The 25,316-nt window shown below is 38.4% G+C and overlaps 1 protein-coding gene and 1 long non-coding RNA gene across 3 annotated transcripts in view; both read left to right on the plus strand.

Moving 5' to 3' along the window:
- TRPM7 (transient receptor potential cation channel subfamily M member 7) overlaps positions 1 to 20,340 on the plus strand; it is a 61,266-nt gene extending 40,926 nt beyond the window's left edge. The window contains exons 19-40 of one of the 2 annotated variants that reach the window (XM_075431348.1): positions 121 to 264; positions 933 to 1,061; positions 3,080 to 3,364; positions 4,464 to 4,638; positions 5,193 to 5,325; positions 6,135 to 6,319; positions 7,027 to 7,159; positions 7,641 to 8,356; positions 10,459 to 10,535; positions 11,377 to 11,436; positions 12,873 to 12,954; positions 13,342 to 13,412; positions 13,917 to 13,954; positions 14,645 to 14,670; positions 15,018 to 15,068; positions 15,158 to 15,223; positions 15,845 to 16,128; positions 16,456 to 16,538; positions 16,870 to 17,075; positions 17,640 to 17,691; positions 17,783 to 17,889; positions 18,803 to 20,340. In XM_075431348.1, coding sequence (XP_075287463.1) covers positions 121 to 264; positions 933 to 1,061; positions 3,080 to 3,364; positions 4,464 to 4,638; positions 5,193 to 5,325; positions 6,135 to 6,319; positions 7,027 to 7,159; positions 7,641 to 8,356; positions 10,459 to 10,535; positions 11,377 to 11,436; positions 12,873 to 12,954; positions 13,342 to 13,412; positions 13,917 to 13,954; positions 14,645 to 14,670; positions 15,018 to 15,068; positions 15,158 to 15,223; positions 15,845 to 16,128; positions 16,456 to 16,538; positions 16,870 to 17,075; positions 17,640 to 17,691; positions 17,783 to 17,889; positions 18,803 to 18,933 — 3,234 coding nt within the window. In that variant the 3' untranslated portion in view covers positions 18,934 to 20,340. Of the gene's footprint in view, positions 1 to 120; positions 265 to 932; positions 1,062 to 3,079; positions 3,365 to 4,463; positions 4,639 to 5,192; positions 5,326 to 6,134; positions 6,320 to 7,026; positions 7,160 to 7,640; positions 8,357 to 10,458; positions 10,536 to 11,376; positions 11,437 to 12,872; positions 12,955 to 13,117; positions 13,316 to 13,341; positions 13,413 to 13,916; positions 13,955 to 14,644; positions 14,671 to 15,017; positions 15,069 to 15,157; positions 15,224 to 15,844; positions 16,129 to 16,455; positions 16,539 to 16,869; positions 17,076 to 17,639; positions 17,692 to 17,782; positions 17,890 to 18,802 lie in introns of those variants that run through there. The other variant, XM_075431349.1, reaches the window with a different exon arrangement.
- A 3,341-nt stretch (positions 20,341 to 23,681) lies between these two features.
- Positions 23,682 to 24,752, plus strand: LOC142362615 (uncharacterized). Its single transcript, XR_012765195.1, has 2 exons — positions 23,682 to 23,862; positions 24,504 to 24,752. It is a non-coding gene; the product is annotated as an uncharacterized LOC142362615 (long non-coding RNA).
- The last annotated feature ends 564 nt before the right edge of the window (positions 24,753 to 25,316 follow it).

Consider the following 25,316-nt stretch of genomic DNA (forward strand, 5'->3'; position numbering starts at 1 on the left):
TTAAAAATTTTATTTCTAACTTAAAAGAAGTAATTACATTTTTAAATCAAAGCAAGAGTTAAAATGAGTGTCTTAAAGCATGTATATCTGTATGTGAAGTTAACAGTCCTTTCATTTTAGGAGGTATTTAAAGAAGTCAGGATCTTGGACAGTACTTTAGAAAAGCATGATATGGAGACTCCAGCAAAACCTAAAAGACTTCCAATTACACAGAAGTTTTATGCATTTTATCATGCACCAATTGTGAAGTTTTGGTTTAATACGGTGAGTTTTCTTCTGTGTAATGTGTATTTTATTTTGAAATCTAATGCAAATTTTTTGGTTCTTTTCCCAACATGTAGTTCTGTGACCTGAATCAAAGTTTAAGCACTTTTTTGAAAAGAAACAAAAAACCCTCTGACCTTGCTAAGCTGGAAATGAGAAGTATTTGATTTTCAAAAACTACATACGCACATCCAGTGCTCTGTGGTTTGGGGCTTTTTTTAAGTTCATGATGTTGGCTTTGAGAAATACTCTTTTTTTTTTTCTTAAGCTAAGAGAGTAATTAGCATGAACACTTTTATTCTGGCCTGAGTAATTAATTTAATCAGTTTCTAGCAGGAGTTCTATAATCATATATTAGGCTAAGGTGTTCATGCACAGCTCTGTTTAAATTACTGTAATAGAAACTCTGAAATCTGTATAACAGGCAAAATAGCTGTAATAAGAACAAAGCTTTGGTAACAATAAATAGCTTATTACAGCTATTTTTCCTCTTCTAAGAAGAAAATGTTTGTATCCCCTTATAAATAATAACTTGTCTGCTTAAAGGAGTAAATGTAGTACTGTAATCCTACTTGAAGCTTTTGTTGTATACCACATTAAAAGATTCCAGGCACATCTATAAAGAACCCTTCAGTAATTATACGTGTAACTTTCATTGCTTTTTTTAGTTGGCATACTTAGGATTCCTCATGCTCTACACATTTGTGGTTCTTGTAAAAATGGAAGAATTGCCGTCCGTTCAAGAGTGGATTGTTATTGCTTACATTTTCACATCAGCAATTGAGAAAATTCGTGAGGTACGCCTGTGACAACCTGGGATTTTAGTTTTCTTTGTCAATTAAAACAGTATGCTTTAAACTTTAAACAAGAAAACCTAAGAAACTCCAAGCATCGGAGTACGTGATGTGGTACTGTGGTGGGTTGAGCCTGGCTGGATGCCAAGTGCCTGCCAAAGCTGCTCTGTCACTCCCCTCCTCAGCTGGACAGGGGAGGTGAAATACAATGGGAGGCTCGTGGGTCGGGAGAAGGACAGGGAGAGATCACTCACCAATTACCGTCACGGGCAAAACAGGCTCGACTTTAGAAAACGAATTTAATTTATTACCAATCAAATCAGAGTAAGGTAATGAGAAATAAGAACTAAATCTTAAAACACCTTCCCCTCACCCCTCCTTTCGTCCCAGGCTTAACTTTACTTCTGATTTTCTCTACCTCCTCTCTGCCAGTGGTTCAGGGGGACAGGGAATGGGGGTTGCGATCAGTTCACCACATGTTGTCTTTGCCACTCCTTCCTCCTCACACTCTTCCCCTGCTCCAGCGTGGGATCCCTCGCACGGGAGACAGTTCTCCACAAACTGCTCGAGCCCTTCCCATGGGGAGCAGTCCTTCAGGAACAGGCCTCTCCAACATGGGTCCCCAACAAGTCACAAGTCCTGCTAGCAAACCTGCTCCAGCGTGGGCTCCTCTCTCTATGGGTCCATAGGTCTTGCCAGGAGCCTGCTTCAGCGTGGGCTCTCCATGGGGTCACAGCCTCCTTTGGACATCCCTGTGCTCTGGCATGGGGTCCTCCCCGGGCTGCAGGTGGGGATCTGCTCCACGGTGGGCCTCCATGGGCTGCAAGGGCACAGCCTGCTTCGCCATGGTCTGCACCATGGGCTGTAGGGGAACCTCTGCTCTGGCACCTGGAGTACCTCCTCCTCCTTCTTCACTGACCTCGGTGTCTGCAGGGTTGTTTCTCTCACATAGTCTCTCTCTCAGCTGCTATTGGTGTTGCACAGGGGTGTTTTCCCCATCTTAAATATGTTATCACAGAGGTGCTACCACCATTGCTGATGGGATGGGCCTTGGCCAGTGGCGGGTCTGTCTTGGAGCCAGCATTGGCTCTATCAGACATGGGGGAACCTTCTGGCAGCTTCTCACAGAAGCCACCCCTGTAGGCCCCCTGCTACTAAAACCTTGCCATGCAAACCCAATACAAATACCTTTATTTTAAATTTTGGTGTAGGCTGCTAGTTTCAGTATCGGTGTTTCCTGGCCTACTGTTTGGACATAGCTTGCTTTTCTTCCATTTCCAAGGGAAAGATATGGAGACCTATTAAAAGGAGGTGGCTTTTTTCCCTTCTATATTTTGAGGAACTGCCAATGGCATCCTGAACTGATATTTTTGTTTTATTGCTTGTTAAAATTTCCTGCCCCCCAGAGCTGATTTTTTTTTTTTTTTTTTTTTTTTTTTGTATCTGTAACTCACTGTCTAAAGTCGTAGTGAAATAAAACAACCTTACTTTTCTGAGGGGTGTAATGTGTACTTATTTATTAGTGTCAGTCAAACTCTACCACTATGCTGTGACTGAGACTGCAGAACAAAGCTTTATTGAGACAGCATAGCTATCGCAACTACAACATTGCTGGTCAGCAAGAGATGCTTGAGGAGTTCTGTAAGAATTTGTAAATGAGAAAGTTCATTAACCAGCTACTTCAGGCCCAACTGCAAGGGCAGAAAGTAGGGCTCATTTTTGTAACAGTAACTGCCTCAGAAGAAAAAACCCAACACCAAAAAAAAACCCCAAAATAAAACCCCAAAATACCCTGAACCAAAATTCTTTCATAAATTGTTCTGAGAAGTAAGCGTACATTCTCCTTGTCCTTGTTGTGAAGCTGACACAATTAGACACTGGGTTTGGTTCCTTAGTGTGAAACAGTTATCCATTTGATATTTTATTTTTGCAAGTACAAAAATGTTCCTGATTCATATATTTCAGTGTTGGTCAATGTGCAATAGATGTGAGGAGACCTGACTTTTTTATTTTTATTACAGATTTTTATGTCAGAGGCTGGGAAGATTAATCAGAAGATTAAAGTGTGGTTCAGTGATTACTTCAATATCAGTGACACAGTTGCCATTGTCACATTCTTCATCGGGTTTGCATTAAGATTTGGAGCAAAGGGGAATTTTGGTGAAAACACTTACAGAGAAAACTACATCTTCGTTGCTGGAAGGATAACTTACTGTCTCAATATAATTTTTTGGTATGTGCGATTACTGGATTTTCTAGCTGTAAATCAACAGGCTGGCCCTTATGTGATGATGATTGGGAAAATGGTGAGTACTGCCTTTGTTACTATTTTTTTTCCCAACTGAAATACGTTCTCGTAGCTGCATCCATTTACAGCTTTTCTCGAAGTTTTGTTTAGAAAAAGATTACTTACGCCAGTGTAATATGTCAACAACCCAGTGTGCAGAATTAGCTAGCTGGAATATAACTTCATGTGTTTCAAAACAAGCACTGATTAGAAGGCTTCCTTTATTGTAGAGCTTTCTCTGTCACGTATCTGTAAAAAGGTGGCAAACGTTCCTTCTCTGGTCTGTTTTGTTCTTAGATGTCAGAGACATGAATGAATATGATGATGCCTTTTTCTTGATTCGTCTAGCATTACTTCCCTTTTGGGTCTGAGATTTTTTTAGTCTTGTTTTTCTTGCCTTTGTGCTCGCTAGTGCAAGACTTTAACTTGTTTTATGTCCTAAAGCACCTTTGTATTTTGTGCTGTGGAAAACTGGAAATAGATTGTGGTTCTGTTCTTGTCTTCTCTCACGCAAAAAATATTCATATTGTTTAAATTTAAAAATAATTAACTTAGCTTTCCTGTCAGTGATCTATTCTAAATGTTAAAACAGATTTTTAAGGCTTGGGAACTGTAGCTGCAAAGGTGGAAGGAGTGTTAGTTTTTTTTCCCCCTACAAAGTGGTTCCTACAAAGATGAACCCTGTCATTCCTTAAAAATGAGGGCACCAGGTTGCTCGTTTCTCACTTTGATGGCTTGCAAGAGGCATACGGTCTGTGTTTCAGCCCTTTGAAAACTGCCTTTGCCTTTTGTGTAGCTGTTGAGTGCCTGTTAGGAAGGAATGTTTCTCTTTGTCAGCTGCTACTCATCCACCTAATAGGTGTTAGAGTTACAAAGGAAATACTCTCAGTTGGCTTTGGCCTGAATAGGCTGTAAGAAGGGACAGGAGAAACACAAGGGGTTTTTACAGGGTTTGTTAGTTAACAGAATTTTCTGACTGAAAGGTAAGTGTCCTAGACTCTTTTCCTTACATAATCCATAGGATTCATCAAGGTTACACTGTTGCTGTAGAAGTGTTTAAAAAGTTGTGAAATCGTAATTATGACCTCGTGGGTTAACTGACTTTTTTGTGTTAATAGGTGGCCAACATGTTTTACATTGTGGTGATTATGGCGCTTGTACTGCTTAGTTTTGGTGTTCCCAGGAAGGCAATATTGTATCCTGATGAGGCACCCTCCTGGACTCTTGCTAGAGATATTGTGTTTCATCCGTACTGGATGATTTTTGGTGAAGTGTATGCCTATGAAATTGATGGTAAGACACTGCAATTTTGATGCAAGTAAGGAGAAAACTTACTCTGATAAGATCTTCTCAAGGTCTTAGGAAATTCTAATTTTATGAAATGAAATGGCCAGTATTGTTGAGATTGATTCCATTCATTGAATTACCTCCTCTTTGTGGGTTACAGCTGTATAACTTCTTGCCTTGACTCTTTCATTATCCTTTATAAAGCTTGAATGGCTTAGAATGAAAACTCTGCTTAATCGCGGTTTCTCACAAGGCTATTCTGAGCAAGATTTTTGAATTTTCCCCCACAGCTGTCATGCCCAAATTTTGTCTGTGGTGATGAGTTATGGGTTTTTTTTAATCCAATAGTATGATTATACCATAGTATTAACCAGAAACTTTGTCTCCTGTATTTTTCTACCGTATTCCTACATGGATGGAGACAATTTTGAATTACAGAACCAGTGCATGATAGTTGGTTGTTGCAGTCTTTGTAAGTGATCTTTTTCTTTCCTGTCTATACCAGCTGGGAATTCTAAAAGTTGTACGTGTTTTCTCTTTGTCTATTTTCCCCAAAACAGTATGTGCAAATGATTCTGATGAAAAAGTTGCTCATCTCTGTGGCCCAGGAACATGGTTGACCCCATTTCTTCAAGCTGTCTACCTCTTTGTACAGTATATAATTATGGTTAATCTCCTTATTGCATTTTTCAAGTAAGTATAAGGATAATTGTTAATTTTTGCTAAGTTTTTTGATAAGTTTCTATTTCACTGCAGTAAGATGACAAGATGAGAAGAGCTGATGCCAGTTCAAAGCAATCCCACTTGCTGGAAGTATTTTCAGGTTTTGAGGCTGGTCTTGTCTCCTGCTCACTGCAAGCCCTTGACTAAGTAGGGAAATGTGCGATGTGACTGGTATATGTCACGTCTGTGAGGCTGGGGAATTAGGAGAATTTGAAAGCATTTTGTAACCTCTCTTTGTCAGAAACGAACGAAATTGTTTCTGGATTTGTATACTGACTGTTGTTCCTAAATTCATTTAACGTTCTCTAGTCGGTTGAGTTGAATTGTAGTGCAATAAATTGTCTTTTACACTTCTCTGCAAGCATTTGATTTATGGGAATAAGCAGCTTGCTAACTCTGAAGAACAGCAGACTGCAGAATGAATGTGGTCCGATATAAAAATCTGGGTTTAGTTAGAAATAATTATTTTTGTTTGGCAAACTTGAAAGTTGATCTCAGTGTAATTTAGTTCTGAGGAAAGATACTGAGATGTTACCAGATGGGAGAATTTTTTAACCCTCTCCTTGCTTTGGATCATGGTATTTTCTTGAATGTTTTTCCAACTTCCACTAAAATAATTTTGCAGTAAAAGACAAGTATGTGCTTTTGTGTCTTACTTAATTAGCTTCAGAAGTCAAGATTGTTGTCGAAGTGTTAAAAAAACCAAACACCAACCCCCCTCTTTACCCCCTACCCCAAAAACCATCTTGATTTGTTAATGTTTCTCTATTCCCTTTCAGCAACGTGTATTTACAAGTCAAGGCAATTTCAAACATTGTGTGGAAGTATCAACGCTATCATTTCATTATGGCCTACCATGAAAAACCTGTTCTGCCTCCACCGCTTATTATTCTTAGCCACATGGCTTCCCTGTTCTGTTGTATATGTAAAAGAAGAAAGACAGACAAGACTTCAGATGGGCCAAGTATGAACAGTTATTATCCAAAATATTGCATTAACTTTTTTGATATGATTAAAGCAAACTGTCAGAAAAGTGCTGTGTTCTCGGTTATAATGTGTGTTCTGAAGGAAGTCAAAGTAGATCTTAATTTTCCATGTTTTTAATATTGAATAAGACTCTAATTCTGTTAAAAGTCCCAGTGTTTTTATGAAGGATATAATGCACAGCCCCTGGAAATCTCCAGTCAAACTAACTTACAATAAAAACAAGCAAATGAGATTAGATTTCCTGTTATTGTTGATGGGGCAAGAATTTTTTTTTTCTTTCTCAAAAACTTCCGTTCTTATTGGAAACCCTTTGAAATTAAAAAAAAAAAAAAAAAAACAAAAAACAAACAAACCAAAACTGAAGTTCCACAGGTCGTGAAATCCAGCTAAGAATCTGGCTTCTGCCTCAAAGAAAAAGTGAGAGGAGAGTAGGAGCATAAGGAATGATAATATTGTGTACAGATCCTCTCACAATTACTATTTTGTTTTTTATTTTAGTGGAAGTCTTTGACCTTGGACTTTTCTAGCAAGGAGAGAGGAAGGGTCTTAGGTGACACTCTGGGTTTTTTGTTTTGTTTTGTTTTTTTATTTTTAACACTCTTTGTAAAGTTGTGGCTATTAGTTTCCAGCACCTGTACTAAATCTTTACATATGCATCTTCTTAACTGTTTAATCTGTCTTTAGAACTCTTCCTGACAGAAGAAGATCAAAAGAAACTGCATGATTTTGAAGAGCTGTGTGTTGAAATGTATTTCAATGAAAAGGATGATAAATTTCATTCCGGAAGTGAGGAGAGGATTCGGGTCACATTTGAACGGTAGAATATTTACAAATAAAATTTCTGAACAGAGAAGCTTAGAAGTTCTGAAGGTTTTTTAAATGTGCTTTAAGGGGGGGCTAAAATGCAGCTGAGGAACATTCAGTATTTATGCAAACTTTAGATGATGTCTTTTCATTGTTATGCAGAAACTAATAATGCGATTGACGCTTCCTGATCTGTTGCAGTGATCAGTAAACTGAGGCAATCACATTATTTAGTTTCTCAGGATGTTTTAATAAACTGATAAATTTGAAAAAGTGGCTGTAGGCCCTCTTTTGATGTGTATGTTAATTCTGTGATTCAGAAGTATGTACAAATGTTATTTGTATTACAAAACAGTCCAACACTATAGTGTATACTGTCTTAAAATTTCAGAAATTTTTTCCATTGTACGTGGGCGGAAAGGGTTACGAGATGTTTCTTTTGCATATTGAGAAAAATACCTTTCATAGCTACTTCATAATTTGATTTTTCTTAGGGTGGAACAAATGTGCATTCAGATAAAGGAAGTTGGTGATCGTGTCAACTACATAAAACGGTCATTACAGTCTTTAGATTCACAGATTGGCCACCTACAGGATCTCTCTGCTCTAACTGTGGATACTCTGAAAACACTGACTGCACAGAAAGCTTCAGAAGCTAGCAAGGTTCATAATGAAATCACACGGGAATTAAGCATTTCAAAACACCTGGCACAAAACCTCATTGAGGATGGCTCTCTAAGATCTTCTGTGTGGAAGAAGCACAGCATTGGAAATGTCTTCGGTTCTTTTCCGCAAGGAGGCCTTGAAAGTAATAATGCTTTACTCTGTAACATTTCTATACGTGATGAAAAAGATGTCCAGCATAAGACAATTGGTCAGGAGTTAGCTCCAGTTCCCCGTAGAGAAGAAATAAACTTTCAGGAGGCAGGTTCCTCAGACAGTGCCTTATTTTCAAATGCTGTTTCCCCTCCGGAACTTCGCCAACGAATACAGGCTGCAGAGATCTCAAAATCCGTTAGTAAAAGTAAAAAATTAGGCAATTCATCCAACAGCATGCCACATGTAACATCCCCAACAGCTAAATTTTTTGTTAGCACTCCATCTCGGCCCAGTTGCAAAAGTCAGCTGGATTCTTCAGCAAAGCATGAAGAGACTGTTTTCTCTAAGGCTACAGAAGGAGATAATAATGTAGAATTTGGTGCATTTGTGGGTAAGTATAACAAAGTAGATTCTGAATGTCCTGAAGTCATTATTAGCTGCTCTTATCCTCTTGCTTCTGGCTCTGCTTGCCTTGCTTTCACCCAACCTTGTGTTGAAAATGGAGGATACATTAATTGTGGTTTTGTTCATGATGAGAGTGACACTAATGATAACTACAGCTGCAGAGTTGACAAATGTGATCACCAGTCCTCTGTCAACTTATTGAAGAACAACCTCAAAATGAAGTTCTCTTTGTCAACTGGCGACTTGACGTCAACAGTCAACTGTGGTGGCTCACATGGAAAATTGAATATTAAAGATGAACTTTCCAAAAGTCAGCATGTCCATGCAATGGAACTACAAACCCAAGATTTATGTTCTAACATCCTTATGGGACAGCTTCATAAACTGTGGACCAAATCTAAGCCACAAGGTTTGACTTATCAAGAATTGTATAGTATTTTGGGTGTATTCCGGTTGCAGGTGACTTTATTCTACCATTTTGCTCTGCTTTTTTTTGCTTTTAACATCTCTAATTTCCCTATGTTGCTTGAATTTATTTTTACTTTAATGATCATTTCTTTATAACTCTGTCACATAGACAATATTTTTGTGAAAAACATTAGCCAGTTGTTGAGTGTAGCAGTGTTGTGCAATTAGCAGCTCTACAATTTGGTATGGGCCCTGTAGACAAACTTTGTGACTCATTCTAAAGTTCATCCTACCTCCTCATCGCATAAATTAAAAATATTGTCTATTTCTTGACGTAATTACAGAAGACTGCTTAGGCTGATGGAATCCTGGACAAATATCTTTGTGGTGTCTATGTCAACCTGAGGGATCCTCCTATACTATGTTTCTAAACACTGTTATGACTGGGATCTTCCACTGTTGCCTGGACTAACATATATATTTTGGCAGTCGTTTTGGAAGCTTCCAAAGTCCTTTTATTAAATATAGCATTATGCCTCCCCTCAAGTTTTGTTTAACAGTAAAAATGTGCATGTTTTTGGTTAGAGTTACCTGCATACTTGAACAGTAAAACAGTGGCAGATTCATTGCAAAACATAGGTGTGGGTTTACTAACTGGTTTCTGTAAAGTAGATAATGCTTTAAGTACACTTAGTGTATAGCAGAAGATCACAATCTGGAATTGTCAGATTGCCTGCAGAGGTGCTGTCTTGCCCCAGCTGTGCAGGGATATCTCGTGTTTTCCAAAGGTTTGTGGAGGATGCAAAAATTTAAATCTTTCGAGAAGAGTTTATTCTGCTGCTGTGAAACTTAGAGTTCTAAAGAAGTTACTTACATGCACTAGCATTTTTAGATTTGTGTGTGCGTAGGAAGAGTGTCTACACATTTGTACACTCACTAGCTATTCGTTTATAATTTCCTCCTGGTTTAAAAAAAGGAAAACTTTTGTTTAAATTCAGAAAGCAAGAGTACAGAGAAATAATGGATAGCAATTGTATAATTCTTACCTAATCTTTAAATGTACTGCACCACTAATAACTTTGAATACTAACTATACTTATTTTACTGGAACCATTTTTTTAGTGTATGTTCCTCTGACATCTCTAGCATTTAGAACATACTCTTCATTCTTACTGTCCACGTTTTGTGAAACTTCTGATACAGTGCAGCTTCGCATTGTGAATCTAAGTAGGTTTTCATTCATTATAAAGCCACATGGTTGGTAAAATTCTGAAAAGTATTTCTTGCAACTGGGACGATGAAGGGTATATTGTAAAAGCTACCTTAAACTGTCTGCTTTTCCTTCATTTGCCCTACCTACATAAAAATACTGTAATTTGGACACCCTGTTCCTTTCATGTGAGGAGCATACCCTTGAGTAAAATTCTGAAATGTTACTTTTACATTTTGAATTATGGTAATCTGGGCCTTAATGCAGGAAAAGCAATAGTTTCATATTAATATTTTGTCACATTGATTTTTACTTTTGTGTGTTTGGAAGGTCTTCTCTAGTGCAAACAGGCACACAGAACTTAGATGGTTTGTAACCCTTTGCTATGGTAGTGCAAACCATTGGCATGGTCAGAACATTGGAGGTTGGCTTTGATTTTGAATACTCTTTTTCAATTCACTGTGTCAAAGGTCACAGAGACAGCATGGAGTTACAGCGGTTTAAAGAGGCAGCAAACAAAATTAAAGAAAGAAGTGATGATATTGAGGTAAGCATGGAAGACATTTTATCACGTGTTAATGGGGATTAGTTTTTTTTTAAACCGTGACTTAAAAGTCTAAGAGCAAATATAATCAAAGAACTTGCAAAAGGCAGCCTGGAAGGAATGTGTATCTGGTTTATGATTTGGAAAAAAAAAAAAAGACACCTAGTGAAAAGTCATGCAGCCTTAATTACACATCAAGTACTGTTGCTTCATAATATGATACTAATGAAATATTAAACAAGATCTGAGGTTATGAAAGCTGAGATTGCTACAACTGTGAATGAAGATAAAATTATGTATCCCATAATTAGTGTTTAAAGAAACATGTGACACTCAGAAATTTCAAGATCAGCATTTAGAAAGATTTTGGTGATTTATGTGATACTTTACCAAGCAGGATGATAGACTATATGATTTTTAAAAGTGCCAAAAATTGTTTATTATGCTTCCAAGAAGAAAAGGCCTTTCTAACAAGCTTGTTATAAACTAAAGTGTAGTATAATTTCCATTTTCTTAAGGAATAATACAAACAACTAAATGGCATGATTAATTGTAACAAACCTGTCCTCCAGATGCTATAGTGTGTATATATGGTTTTCTCACTGTAGCTGTTAAGATGAGTTAGTAAATAAAAGTTACCATTTGCAGTTACCCCTTGTTCAGGGGAGAATCTGACTTGAGAATTGCATTATGCCTATTTGCAATGTCAGTGTTCTGCTGGGTTGCTCCTTCTGGACCTTCTGATAAGTATAATGTGTGACCAAAGAGCTTTTTGTGTATGTGTGGTTTTGGCATGTTTTTTTTTGTAATAATGTTTACAGTTAGCTTTGGGTTTTTTTGATAGGAGCAACAGGAAGACTTCAAAAAAGCTATATTAGAGGGCATAGAGACAACCAGACTTCAAGTAAGTAAAGAAAGTTTCCATTTATTAGAGACATTATTTTCACCAGATAATGAATGTATTCTTTACAGCGAAGACAGGGAACTCTGTTTTCTGTATGATTATCTGTAAGTAAACCCTGGTCGTGATTTAAAAAAATTAAAAAAGAGAAATTTCTACAGTTGCACCTTTGTATAAATCCAGCTGGATGTTTCCTTTATGTAGGTCTAAATAGTTCCAGTGTTTGGTACTATTGGGATGAGAACTGCAGTAGCATTTCCAGACAGTACCACTGTTCTTATACACTTAGTAGTAGAGTTGTCCCATCTTAACTGCTGGGACTGGTTTGATTCTTACCTTGCATGTACGCCCTACAGTCACTGATTGTAAGATGCTGACGATGTATACTGAACACTGAAATGTGTGTAGGCCTAAAAAATGGGTCTTCTTAAGACACTTTCAGCAGGTGCGTTCTCTGTGTTGCATTCCAGTGAAGTATTTATGTTTAGGGATGTAAAAAAATAGTCTTTCTCATGTATATATATACACACACGTTTTGAACACACATACATACACACAGGCATGTGTGTATGTGTTTATGTATGGGGGTGTATTCCTTAAGAGGGAAGGGTAAAAAAGGGTGGTAACAATTTTCTAACTGTTACAAATTTCGGAATCAAAAGCAGGGCATAGCATTCCAAGCTCTAGTTTTTTATTCATCAGTCTTGAATTTTTACGTTTTATTCAGATAACCATTGGAATTAATAGGCTGGTTGTGAGGAATGTTCCAGCGCTGTGCCAGTCTACATGTAATTCTAGTTTCTGTTGAAACTGCCTTGCTGCTTCTTTGCAAAAGAAGTACTTTGTTGTCAAAAGCTGACAGCCACAGTAAACACTCAGAAAGTATGTAATTGTTACTAAGGAATACATCCATGAGGAAATTCCATTCATAAACTGTAGGTTTTTATGTGGCAAGACTTCTCTAGATTTTGTTCCTATTTTCAGTGGGTTCAAACTGAGCTTTAGTTTCTGCCAGAGCCATGTTCTTAAATGAGAATTGATAGTTACAAAGGAAGGAGACAAAATAGCTGAACTTGGTGCTTGTAGAGATCCAGTGTAATGTACACTTCTGTAGTTGTATCCTATTGTAACGTTCTCTTTAAAAGAACTCTTTCAGGGTGGGTCAATAGTCTAAACATGCACCTGAAAATGTTAGAGCTGATGGTTACTGTGAAGAGTATTTTAACTAATTATACACTCAACTTGAACATTTTTGTGCGGCCGGGTATTTGAGGTACATTCAGAAGTTTATTTTTTAAAAAAATTCTTATTTTTATTTTTTTTAAAAAGAATCCTGGATAGTCCTAGAAAAGAAAACTGGGCAGATTGTGTGCCAAAAGAGTAGTAGTTGAAAACAATGATAATGCTGACTAATGATACGTCTATCTTTTTTTGTGTAGGGTCTTCAAACTGACTGTGGTCTGAGACAATCGAGTTCTTGCGGTGGGTTTACTGACCCTCTGGCAGTCCATTCAGAACAATGTAAGTGTGTCGTCTTTTCAGGTACCTAATTTTATCTCCAAATTGTGTTGATAATGAATATTCTTAGAAGATATGAAGGAAATGCAGAAGAACAAAGCATCTTGAAATATTTTCATGACTGGTGCTACTTCAATCTGCTCCTGTGTCTCATTGTGTCTTCCAGTCATGCCAGCTTATTTCTGTTACCAACGAATGGCTAAAATCATAAAAAGCTAAGTGATCTAGTCAGGACTCTGCTGGAAACTTGTAAAGATCAGATAGTTTTGGATCAGGCTTTTTTTATGGGAGCCACATTAAGCTGTCTAGTTGCTCACTCTGTTAGGAAATAGGTAAGTAACGATGATGCATGCCGTTCTTTGCCCAGTTACAAATCTCTTTCATTGATAGTGTACAGCAAGAGTGGAAGAGCATCGAGTGAAGACACTCAGCGAGTAGACTCTAAAGCAGCATTACTGACGGTTTGTATCCTCCTTCTTTGTTGTTGTTAAGCAGAACTGGAAACTGAACAAATAAAGGAGAAGAAACAGATAATGTAAAGAGTAATACTGACTTGTGGACTCACTTGTTCAAGGGGGCAACAGAAGGGGACCTATTTTGACTGAGGGAAGAAGTTGTGCGTGTTCTCTGCTACATATTGTGCATATTCTCAGTATGAAAACATATAATGCTTCCTGTTTATGGAAAAAACCACAACTTTTTGTTTAAGAAAATAGTTTTTTATATATCTGTAGAACAGTAGCTAATATATAGCCTTGTCTATTCTTTTAACTGTAGTTACCGTTCCTCAATTGTATCTGAGTCTTTCCATTGAGCTGCAGTTCAGTACAGCCTGGTGAAGTATTTCTGATAAATAGGCTGTACTGCAAGATCTTAAAACGCATTACCACCCCACCGCCAATTAAACGCATTATGCTTTCCTTGCAAAACTGAAACCTTTGTTTTTCTTCTCGTTTGTTTTAAAGGATTGGTTACAAGGTAGACCTTCAACTAGCAGTCAAATGTAAGTAGGCTTTCTACTAATGCAGCATTCAATTAAACTATATTTTGATTTGTTTTTGTTGGTTGTCTTTAGCTATAGTGGTATGCAGTTGTGTTTAATGAAAAAACAAGGCTTAAGGTTTATTTTCTAATAAATAACTGAATGTGTTCACTGGAATGCTTTGACAGGTTCTGTTTAGATTAATGGGGTCACATGTCAGAGGCCAAAACATGCCCTTAAATGAAAATGACTGTGTTGACACTTACTAAGGAGCTAGCTTCCCAGTGAAGGTCTTTACCCAACCTTTCAAACTGTAAACCTTCTCTGAAATTGTGCAGACATAGCTCTTGTTAACAATTATCCCCTGAGTTAACTGTTAAAGCCATTACCTTATTAATCTGATAACAGAAGGGTAAGCTGTTGTGAACAAGTTTTAATTAAAGCACCTCTGTGGGAAATGAGCTCTTGTGATGCAAACTTTACATAATGTTGTGCGTGACTTGGTGGTATTTAAAGTATAGCTCTAAAAACATGAGACTACTTAACAGCCTCCCATTGCTGTTTTGTAATTAAGAAACCTGTACTGCCCTTGAAAAATAGGATAAAAGCAGTACTGTGAGGTTAGCAAGGTGACCTAGGATGATGTGTCAAAATCGGTGAATGCAAAATAACTTTTTAAGCAATGACTGTTGGTTTTGTGGTGTTTCGCAGGCCATCTGAAGAAGATGCGTTGAATGGTAAGTTTGTTTCTGCTATAAACAAGCTGGGAGCTTTTCATATAAGTGACTGAGTCTTTGATGAGAATGTATTTAATTACTGATAATTTGGAACTTAATGGACACGTAATAGTGTGGGTGTTTGGGTTTTGGTGGGGTGTTTTTTAAATAAATAGCCTACCATTGAGCACTACAATTTTTTAATTATTTTTTTCCGTCTGAGTTACTGAAGAGCTAAGCATGATATTTAATTTTCTGCACAGCAAATCTTTTTCAAACTATAGTTAGCTGGCAAGTGTTCTTTGCATGTGGTGGTTTTAATACACAATACAGGTAGCAGGCAGTATCTCTTTTTCTGTCTCTTTCAGGTATTGCATCTCCTTTCAAGCCTATCATGGATATCAATTACTATTACTCAGGTCAGTCCCTCTTGGGAACTAATGTTTATATATTTAAAAACACTTACTAGATCCTTAAACTCTTAACGAATGCTGTAATTTTCCTCTAGCTGTAGAAAGGAATAACTTGATGAGATTATCACAGAGCATTCCATTCACTCCTGTGCCTCCAAGAGGTAAGAAGTATACTTGTTGCTGGTTCACTGGTCTCTTGGGGAAGAAAATAAAAGTAAACCCTGTACAGATTCCTTCTAATATAGAAAGATCAAGCTAAATTTCACACTTGCGCACAGCATGTGTGAAACTAAAGTTTTAGTGAACTAGAAGTCGTCTAGTGTCTGTCTTGCAACACTCGAAAATATAAATAAGTATGACACCTTTTCTAGGACAGCTCACTTGATTATGGAATCTAGATTTAATTGTAGTTGTCCTCAGAAATTGTGATGAAGTGATGATAGTATTGTACTAACAGTTTTTGTAACAAACTGTTCAGGAAGGATTCCTTTAAGTTGTCTTGACTCATGTAAAGTGTAAACAAACGTTTTATTTAGTGTTCTTAATTCTGTTTGAACAGTGTCATTAATAGTTCCATTTAGGAGGACAGAAAGGCTTTGCTACTGTCTGAAGGAGGTTGGAGAGAGGTCTTCCCACCGGGTAGTTCAAATTTTTTTCTTAATTCAGGATATTAGTAACAATATTGTAGCATGTTGAAATATAAGAAACTGTAGGTTTTCAGTGCTTTAAATTTTAAACTTGGAAAATTAAATGTAGTCATTGCTTTTTGTGTTGTGACGTAGGTGAACCAGTGACCGTGTATCGCCTTGAAGAAAGTTCTCCCAGCATCTTGAATAACAGCATGTCTTCCTGGTCACAACTAGGACTCTGTGCTAAAATTGAATTTTTAAGTAAAGAGGAGATGGGAGGAGGTTTACGTCGAGCTCTTAAAGTAGTATGCACGTGGTCAGAATATGATATCCTGAAGTCAGGACATCTTTATATCATCAAGTCTTTTCTTCCTGAAGTTGTGAATACTTGGTCAAGCATTTATAAGGACGACACTGTGTTACACTTGTGCTTGAGAGTAAGTTTTATCCTTGTCAGTTAGTAAGCATAGACAGGCATTATATGTTAAATAGGATCCTTCCCCTCCCCGCCCCCAACTAGTATATAGTTATTAAATAAAGGTTAGTCTGGGGTTCTGTGTGAGCTAGAGGGTTAAAAACTCTGCTTCAGTACAGTTTACTTAATTGAAGAGCTCAAACTCTTAAAATGTAGACATAATTGAAAAAGCAAGTAATCAGTTACATTGTCTTGGGGGAATAGGCACTTACTGTTCTGCTGCCTTTTTGGCTTCTCGATGTCTGCTGTCATGCCACGCAGCTCATGTGATACGGACTTTGTCTTCTAGGAAATCCAGCAGCAGAGAGCAGCGCAGAAGCTCACCTTCGCTTTCAATCAAATGAAGCCCAAATCCATTCCATACTCTCCAAGGTGAGTGTGTTTAAACTTCCATTCTGTTGTGTGCTTTTGACATAGGTGAGTGCCTACAGGGTTGTTAGCAGGTGGATCCAGTATATTAAGGTACTGAGATGTGAAGATACAGCTCAGAATATTACTATGAATGTGTCAAGCAGAATTATCCTTGGCAGTGTGTTCTGTTGATACTTTTTGCACCAATTCTAGCCTAGTATGATAATATAAATGACTTTGTATAATAGTTTCAAATTATTTAAATTATTAGTAAATCAAATAAAAATCCACTAGTAATGATATATTTGCCATTTATTTTGGAAATATATTCATTAAGTGTGCTTTTTACTAGGTTCCTGGAAGTTTTTCTGTTATATTGCCACTCTGCTGGTCAGTGGTTTGCAGTTGAAGAGTGCATGACTGGAGAGTTTAGAAAATACAACAACAATAATGGTGATGAAATAATTCCAACTAACATGCTAGAGGAGGTTATGCTAGCTTTCAGCCATTGGACATATGAGTACACAAGAGGAGAATTGTTGGTACTAGATCTGCAAGGTAATAACCTTATCTTGAAGTTGGGGTTGGGGCCAAGATAGATGTATGTGGGTTTTTCTCTTGTGATAGTGCTTTATTAAAAATCCGTATGCCTGTAATAAATAAGTGTTATTTAGTGCATCTTGGTCTAGTTAATCTGAATCAGGCATTAAGTCTTAGAGCAACACAGCGATATAAATATATACATATTTTCCTAATTATATGCACCATAAAAAAGTGTAAATTTGTGCCAATATGCTAAGCTGTATTTATCCTGAATTGTGTATCAGATATTCTGGCTGTGAAAACTTTATAGGAAACCTCTTTCTCATGGGTGAAAACTAAAGTGAGGAATTGCAGGCAGATGTAAAAATAGGTGGAATAAATCCAGGAAGTACGAAGTGCTCATTTAGGAGCAATTATTGTAAGGGTAAAGAGTTTCACATGTAAATTTGAGGGGGGAGAGATTCTGCTTTTATTCTTGAGGAAACTGAGAAGTCATAGCAAAAGATGCCAAGGGTTTTCAATATTAATGCATTTATGTAATGTATCAGATTTAACTTTTTCTTCGTGTGCTGTCTGAAGGTGTTGGTGAAAATTTGACAGATCCCTCTGTGATAAAAGCTGGAGAAAAAAGGTAAGGTTAAAGAAGGGTTTAAAGATATGTATTATAAAATTTTCACCGGAGAACATGTGCAACATATATTTATGTGCACTTTATTTTTAAGGTCATATGATATGGTGTTCGGTCCAGCCAACTTGGGAGAAGATGCAATAAAGAACTTCAGAGCCAAGCATCACTGTAACTCCTGCTGCAGGAAACTTAAACTTCCTGGTAAGAGTTGCTGTATTTCTTCTTCTGAGACACTCACATCATGAAATGTTGTGTGGTACGTAATGAAATGGTTAGAAGAAGTAATAAACATCAGTTTTGTAATTTTACTTTTAAAACAGTAAGATAAAATCCTAAGTGAAGAAATTAAGAATGTCTGTAGTATTTGAGGAGGGTAGACTAGATTGATCAAGACTTCAGAAGGTATGGTAACCTTTATCATTTCTTTACTAGGAAAAGCGAGTCAAGATGAGTGGAAGCCTTCAGGCTATTTAAACAAAATGGTGCTTGTGTTTGTTTTGGTTTGGGGGGGGTTTGGATTGTGGGGTTTTGTGGGTTTTGTTTTTTTAATTTGTGGTGTTTGGGTTTTTTGTTGTTTTGGTTTTTTTGTTTGTTTTTAAAAACGTGTCTAGGTTTTAAAAAATGTCCATTCCAGATATTGTTGCTGCATGGGCTACACTACACTCACATCAAACCTTGAAACTGTTTCTCTGAATCAGGCTTCTAGACTGCAGCAGAACAACATAAGGAACTTCTATGGCTCCTGCCTGTTTCACACTTCTCTTCCAGTTGTTTCTCACATGAAGAGAGGTCATTTATTTTAAATTTGAGTTGTAATTCCTGGTAACATCAAAACAGCTTATGGAAGCATCCTGTTTCTATGGCAAGTTGACTCAGTACTTGCTATAATATCTATGAATAAAATAATTCTGAAGTTTCCATCACTTTCGAAAGCAGAGCTTTAGGCTTCCAGTTACATGTATGATAAAAACACCCTTTTTTGACACACTGCATACTGAGGGATTCTTCTTTATAAGTACATATTTGTACTCGAGGCTTTGAAAGACTTTTATGCCCCATCGATTCTACTAGCTCAAGAAAAAGTAATCGATACGACTTCATTTTGTTTGTACAGATCTGAAGAGGAATGATTACACACCTGACAAGATCATATTTCCTCAGGATGATTCCCCTGAATTGACAATTCAGCCTGGAAGCTGCACCAAAGAATCCGATTCAACTAATTCTATTCGTCTGATGCTCTAATGATGTGACCAAATCAGTGGCTTCATCCAAACTTCATGGAATGTCGCAAAGTTGTCACTTATCTTTCCTTTGCTAATTAAAAGAAAGATATGTCAAAACAAGGATTGCTGTCTTATAAGTGGAATTTTGGCTGGTTCATAATCTTAAGGACCTAACAACTTGTGATAACCATCTACAGAGAACAGCTTGGTGGCTCGTCATTTTAAAGGCTGAATAATGACAAGTACTTAAGATATGTTTTTAAAGGGGCTTTTTAGCAGAAAGTGGGGTTGTTTTGTTTTGGGGTTGTTTTTTTTTTTTTTTTCTTTGTTTAGTGGAGGATTTTCTCTCTGTAGTCCCGTGGTGTGCAATATGCCTTCAACCAAAAGGATTTTGGTAGTCAATGTTTTAAGGTAAAGCATTTGTTTGGCAGCTGTCTTACTGCCAGTCAGCAACAGACAGAAGAAAGCACCTACCTCTGTAATGCCAGAGTATTCTTTGAGCCTTTTTGGAAGTGTTCCACTGATGTTTTCTCACCAGATGTCTTTTAATCTGGCCTTTGAAGACGACAGAGCCAAATGAGGTGTGTATGTGATGCCAGTAGGCTGAGGCTGAAGGTAGGAACTTGATCTGTTCCAATAGAGAGAGAGAGAGTCTCCTGAATCAGGATTCGGCTTCATGGCTGCAAAGCGTTGGTTTTGTTTGGTTTTGGTTTTGTTTTTTTTTTTCCTGGAATAGAGCCCTAATCGTGCGTAATGAAATTTCTTGTTTTATACATTTCAATTTTATGAAGTCACCATCAAACAGTAACAAAGCCATGATAGACTGATGTAATCATATTTAATAGAAGAAGTAGTATGTACTGGTCCAAGTAAGTTGCCTTGTAAGAACAGAAGTTGGAAGTGCATTTCCTCGTGCGTGGTGACTGCTTCAGAAGTGATGCCTTCCAAAGATCTTGTAAAACCAGTATATCAAACCCGAATGTACACATAAGTTTTAAATGTATTTAAAATTGTGTAGAAAACATCTTTAGTGTTATGTTATTTGTGGTACTTATTTAAGAGAGACTAGGGTTGGATTAGCATTATGTAAAGTACGGGAGATTGCAATGCACCTTCATGCCAATAAAATGTAATTTAACTGTCCCAAATATTGTTGAGCATTCAGCAAGAAAAAACTGTTGTCCAACTGAAGTTTCATGCTGCGATTTTTTTTTTTTTTTGTTACATAGGTACTAATTGAAAGGGCAGTGTATAGCTCTATAAATTTTTTATTCAGTAGTGTATCTTATAGATACAGACCTAAGGCACGAACACGATAGCTGTTTAAATGGTGTTTTATGTTTGACGGGGAAAGGTAAAATGTTATAAGGATATAATACTGTATACATTTTGTATATCATTAAATCTTTAAAGAATCTAAAATAAATTTATTCTTGTTTACAGACTTCTGCTGTCCGTCTTCGTCTGAAAGGTTATTTGGGTGAATTTAAGTAACTCTGTGCAGAAAAGCAGTTGTCTGCCTTTGAGGTATCTCAACTTTGGCTAACACCAGAAGCTGGGGGAGGGGGGTGAAAACTCTCACTGTAGACAAACATATGTGATGGGGTTAAGGAGTAAATGAGACAAAAATACCTTAAAGCTCTTTACAGTGTCTGTTTTGAATTAGGAGCTGCTTCATGGATGCCTGACCGCATCCCCTTCTGTTGCAGTGAGGTAATGGGCAGTTATTCAAGATGTGCTTACATCTTTGTAGTGCCATGTTCTTAGCCAAGTAACGGCAACATTTCATCTGTAAGGGAGGCTGGCTCTTCAGATTGGGAAGGATTTCCAGAGGAGCCTCAGGTGGTGTGAAAATGTGACCAAATTCAGTGTATGAAATAGGAAAACCCTTTGGGGAAAATTGTAAGTAGAAGTTAGGAAACTTTTTGTTTCCTGACAAATACTGAACAATGCACAGTTAGTTGTTACAGCCATGATACCTGTCTTCAGTAGTTTTGCCCGTGGCTCGTTTCGTAACAGAAGAAACAGATGTGACTTGTGTGATACGTGTGTGTGACCGTGGGGGTGTTCCCTCCGCTCAGTGTTGCGGTGACTGGGGCCCGAAGCCTGGCCAAGACCAAAAGGGACAAAAAGGGTTGGGGAAAGTATGTAAGACTCAGAGTAGTTAATGCTGCATGTATTTCTGTACATCTTCCTGTCATGAGTACTAGCTTACTCCGTGAGACTTAGAGCTTCTCATATAATTCTAGCTGTATGTCTAAATTGAGGGGGGGGGCAGAATTTACAACTGCCACAGATTATCTTCTCCTTCAGACTAGCAGGAAAAGAAATCATAAATGTGAGTATCCTTCAGGGAAGGCATTGAAAAGGTGTGGTGGTAAAAAAACAAAAAGTTGAAGTAGCCTGACCTTGCCAGGAGTAAGAGCATGTCCTATTGATGTAGGCTGTAGGAACATGACGGTTACCCCACGTAATTTATATTGGTTGAGAACGGCAGATGTCACTCCTCTGCTGAAACCTCATCCCTCTCAAAGGGCTCTGTGAATACAGAAGAGTTGTGACCCTTTAGCTGTTAAATTTCCTTTAGGCTACTGAGGAGAGGGAAAGCAGTAGCAGCACTGGCACCAACAGATAGTTTTGATTCCCTACCACTATCCTAGGGATATTTTCATTAGAAGAAAAACCACTGAGTAACAGATTAAACTGAATATTATGTACTTGACTAGTTTTGGTGACTTCTGCTTTAAAATGCACTTTCATTTCCTCCAGCGGCAAGATTTGTTTTTGCAAAACCTCAAATACATGAGTATGCTAATTTAATCTTTAATTAATCCAGCACATTCAGCATTGTTGACTGTTTTCTTGCAGTATTTAGGTGCTGAAACATTTCAGAAAAAAAAATCCCAAATACATTGTGGCAAAATGGGCAAAGGTGAGTCTCTCAGGGAGCAGGTTTCCTAGCTGCTGCTCAGCAGCCACCTGATTCGGAAAAGGGGGCACCTGGTTTTTAAGCCTACAGCAGTGATGTCCTTCGCTTTCGTTCTTTGTGATTGCATCTTACTCAATGCTGCAACACTGAACACTGCAAGAATTTGGAGGGGGGAGAAGACTGCACCTGAAAACTTGGTAGTAACTGTTCATGTTGAACGTTCGTAAAAGATCAATTGGAAAAAAAAACCCAAAGCATTTTTTTAAAAAATGTAACAATGCTTCTGAAAATACTTCAGATGATTTAATATTTCTTTTTACGATTAACACTCTTCCTTGCAAGTAATTAATTTTGTGGTGAGAGTAATTCTCAGCCCCTTGTCTCCCTCTCTGGAGATATTCAAGACCTGCCTGGACGTGGTCCTGTGCAGCCTGTTGTAAGTGACCCTGCTTTGGCAGGCGGGTTGGACTAGATGACCCACGGAGGTCCCTTCCAACCCCCACCATTCTGTGATTCTGTGAGCTTGTGGTAGGTAGCACTGATGTGGTTTTGTGTATTGTGTTATGTTAAAATAGTAAATCAGGGTCTTGCTTTGGATTCCACAAAAAGTAGGAATAAGCATATGTTTTTGCCTTCTTGAATGATGTTAGCATTGCTGATTTTAGTACCAAGTAAAATTCAGCTACATGGCTTTATAGTCTTTTCAAAATACTGATAATATTTAATGATTTCGGTGATTTACAGTTTTCAATACAACTTTTACGCTGCCTGCGTGACAGCTATTATAGATTGAATTTAACTTATTGTTTCCCAATGATGTTTTCAAAAAGTGCTTTTTAATGCTGCCATCAGCCTGTATGTGACCATAGTACTTGCTTTTCAATGCGTTCTTCAAGTTCTCTTCCTGCTTTTCTTCAGTGTGTTCCCCTCTGTAGGAAGGGAAGGACGCTTAACTTTTGGTAAGAATGTTTTAAATAATCAGTAGGAGTTGAAAAAGCACTGTTAATGCTGCCAACTGCTGAATAGTTCCCTGTCCTGTGCAAGAAAAACAAATTAGTTGGTTCCTTCCTTCTGTCTGCTGTTCTCAGTATGTTTCACAACGTATCTTGCTGGGTGCTCTTGTTCTAAGTAAACAGTTGGCTATGCTCGTGCTTGTCATTAATGGAGGGAAATCAAGATACAAGTCCTTCGTATCAGCTATGGTGGGGCCAGAACTTAAGCACATCAAATTACTCTAGAAAATACTGTGGTTGCGTGCAGTGGCACACCACTGTGAACATAAAGCTTGTGAACAATTCGTAGCTGCTGAGTCTTTTGGGGTTATGATTTGTTTTTGTGCATTTTCTTTTTTTAGAGCATATGATGAGAATATTTAGTCCAGTAACAGAAGCTTGCCAAGAAAATCAAGGAGCAGGTTCCTGACGTGGAGATCCCAGATGAAGTGGGCAGGAAAGGTAAGAAGTGCCAGGGGTATAGGGCTAATTATTGTTTCATTAGTAGTAATGAAATACATCTCAGTATTATTTAACAGTATGGAAGGGTGAAGACATGTGCAAGTGGTGTTGCACTACACCAGAAGCTAATAACAAAAAGCAAATTTTAAAAATTCTAGGCAGTGGTTTTCCATGTTTGTGCCATGCTGCTGTGTTGGTGGGTTTGTGCTAAGTATGAGCTGCAGAGACTGATAGAAGTGGTAGTAGAAGTGTAAACCAGCAGTTGTGGTGAGGTGTTGCAGAGCACGAGGGGCAGGATTAGGACAAACTGCTTTTTGAACAGTACCTGCAAAACTCTTTCTTGCAGGGAGCTCTGAAGTTGAGAAAAACGGTCAGCTGATTATTTTCTGAGACTGAAACTTCAGGCTCTCCCTTTTCAGAAGACGTAATGACCACTGCAACCAGTGGCATCCTCCTCTTGTTTCCACAAAAATGCCATGAACTGCTAACAAAAGCTGCCCTTGGAAGGCGACGCTAGGCAGGAGGAAGCTTCCTCATCCCTCACAGCCTTGCTGCAACTGAGCAGGTCTGTAGCAGAAATCTGCTGGAAATTGGTTTCTTTGGGTCCGATGTTTGTGGTCATTCCTTGGCCTCTGCCATGGCCTCAGCTCAGCCTTTCCCTAAGAGGGCATGAAAGATCTGACTTCCTCCCTCCCATGCGGTGTGTCCTTCTGTTAAGTCCATGGTAGAAAATAGGGTACTTGGTCTAAGTAAGCCTTAGCGACCAATGCCAGCTGGCACCTGTTCCACGGGCCGGTGGAGCTGGGGATGGGCATCACCTGAGCCACGGCAGGCAGTGGGGAGGGAGCTGCAGGGCAGAGCGGGAGCCGGGGTGCGGCTGGGAGAATCGGATCTTCCAGCCACGTGAGAGGCCAGGGCTAGGAAGGACATGCCATGAGCAGCTGGGAACACGGGCAGGTGAGTACGGGAGGCATCTGTGGCATTCGCTGCTGACAGAAATGGTTCATGGGAAGACAGGAGAATAAAACTAGTTTCTGTTCTTGGTTGTCTTGAAGGGAGATTTGTAACTGCAAGACAGGTAAGCTAGTGACCCAAAGCCAGAAAGCCTCGTTAGCCCTGCCTTACCCTAACTAAATGTGATGCTGCACATCTCATCATCAGAATATTACAGTTGTGATTTTGACTTTTCTTGGTTTGTTTTTTTAGACTGGAAAAACTGCTAAAATGAAGGATGAAGGAGACACTGAGAAAAATCGAACAAAGCATCAAAAATTCATTGACTGGGAAAGAATGCAAGCTGCTGAAAGTGTACCCTGTATTCCAAACTAGGAACAGATACTTGCTGTGACTGGTTTTGTCAAAAAGAAGATAAAATCAGGAAAATACGGAGTGTCATCTCATTGAATACAATTTATCTAAGTGTCTGAATTCCAATAAAGTAAAATTAATTCCTTACTGTTCTTAGCCTTTCTTGATATTTTCTCCTGTGTTGCATCTGTCCTAATTTTATTTCTGTATTAGTGTACATTATTAGAAGTTCATTCATACTTTTCTCCCCCCAAAGGGCTGCAGGAATAAGCAAGGGGCCGTGGAGTCACAGAAACGTTGGAGATGCTCCAGCAAAGGCTCCGTCAGAACAGGCTTTCAGAGTTTGCACAAGCCCTATACTTCTGTACGGACTACAGAGGCGTTACAGGCTTCAGTCTATACCTGCGCAGGTAGAAGAATAATAGGTAATGGAAATGTCTGGAGTATTTCAGTTATCCAGCTGCTCTGCAGCAGGCCCCCCTGTACAGCTGCAGCGTGCGCCTGTCTCTGCGTTTTGCCTGCAGCGCTGTGACAGAGCTCCTCCGCCTCGGCACGGACAGGCGCAGCCCCGTGGGGGAAAGCACATGGCATTTCAACCTCATCTCTGGCATTTCTGAACTGAATGAATTGGCAGAAAGAGGCAGGATTGAACTCCTGGCCAGTTGAGATTCATCAGCAAAACTAAATATTTTAGGGTGGAACCCCCTCCAT

This window comes from Opisthocomus hoazin, chromosome 10 (assembly GCF_030867145.1).
Source record: "Opisthocomus hoazin isolate bOpiHoa1 chromosome 10, bOpiHoa1.hap1, whole genome shotgun sequence".
In the NCBI taxonomy this organism is placed as follows: Eukaryota; Metazoa; Chordata; class Aves; order Opisthocomiformes; family Opisthocomidae; genus Opisthocomus; species Opisthocomus hoazin.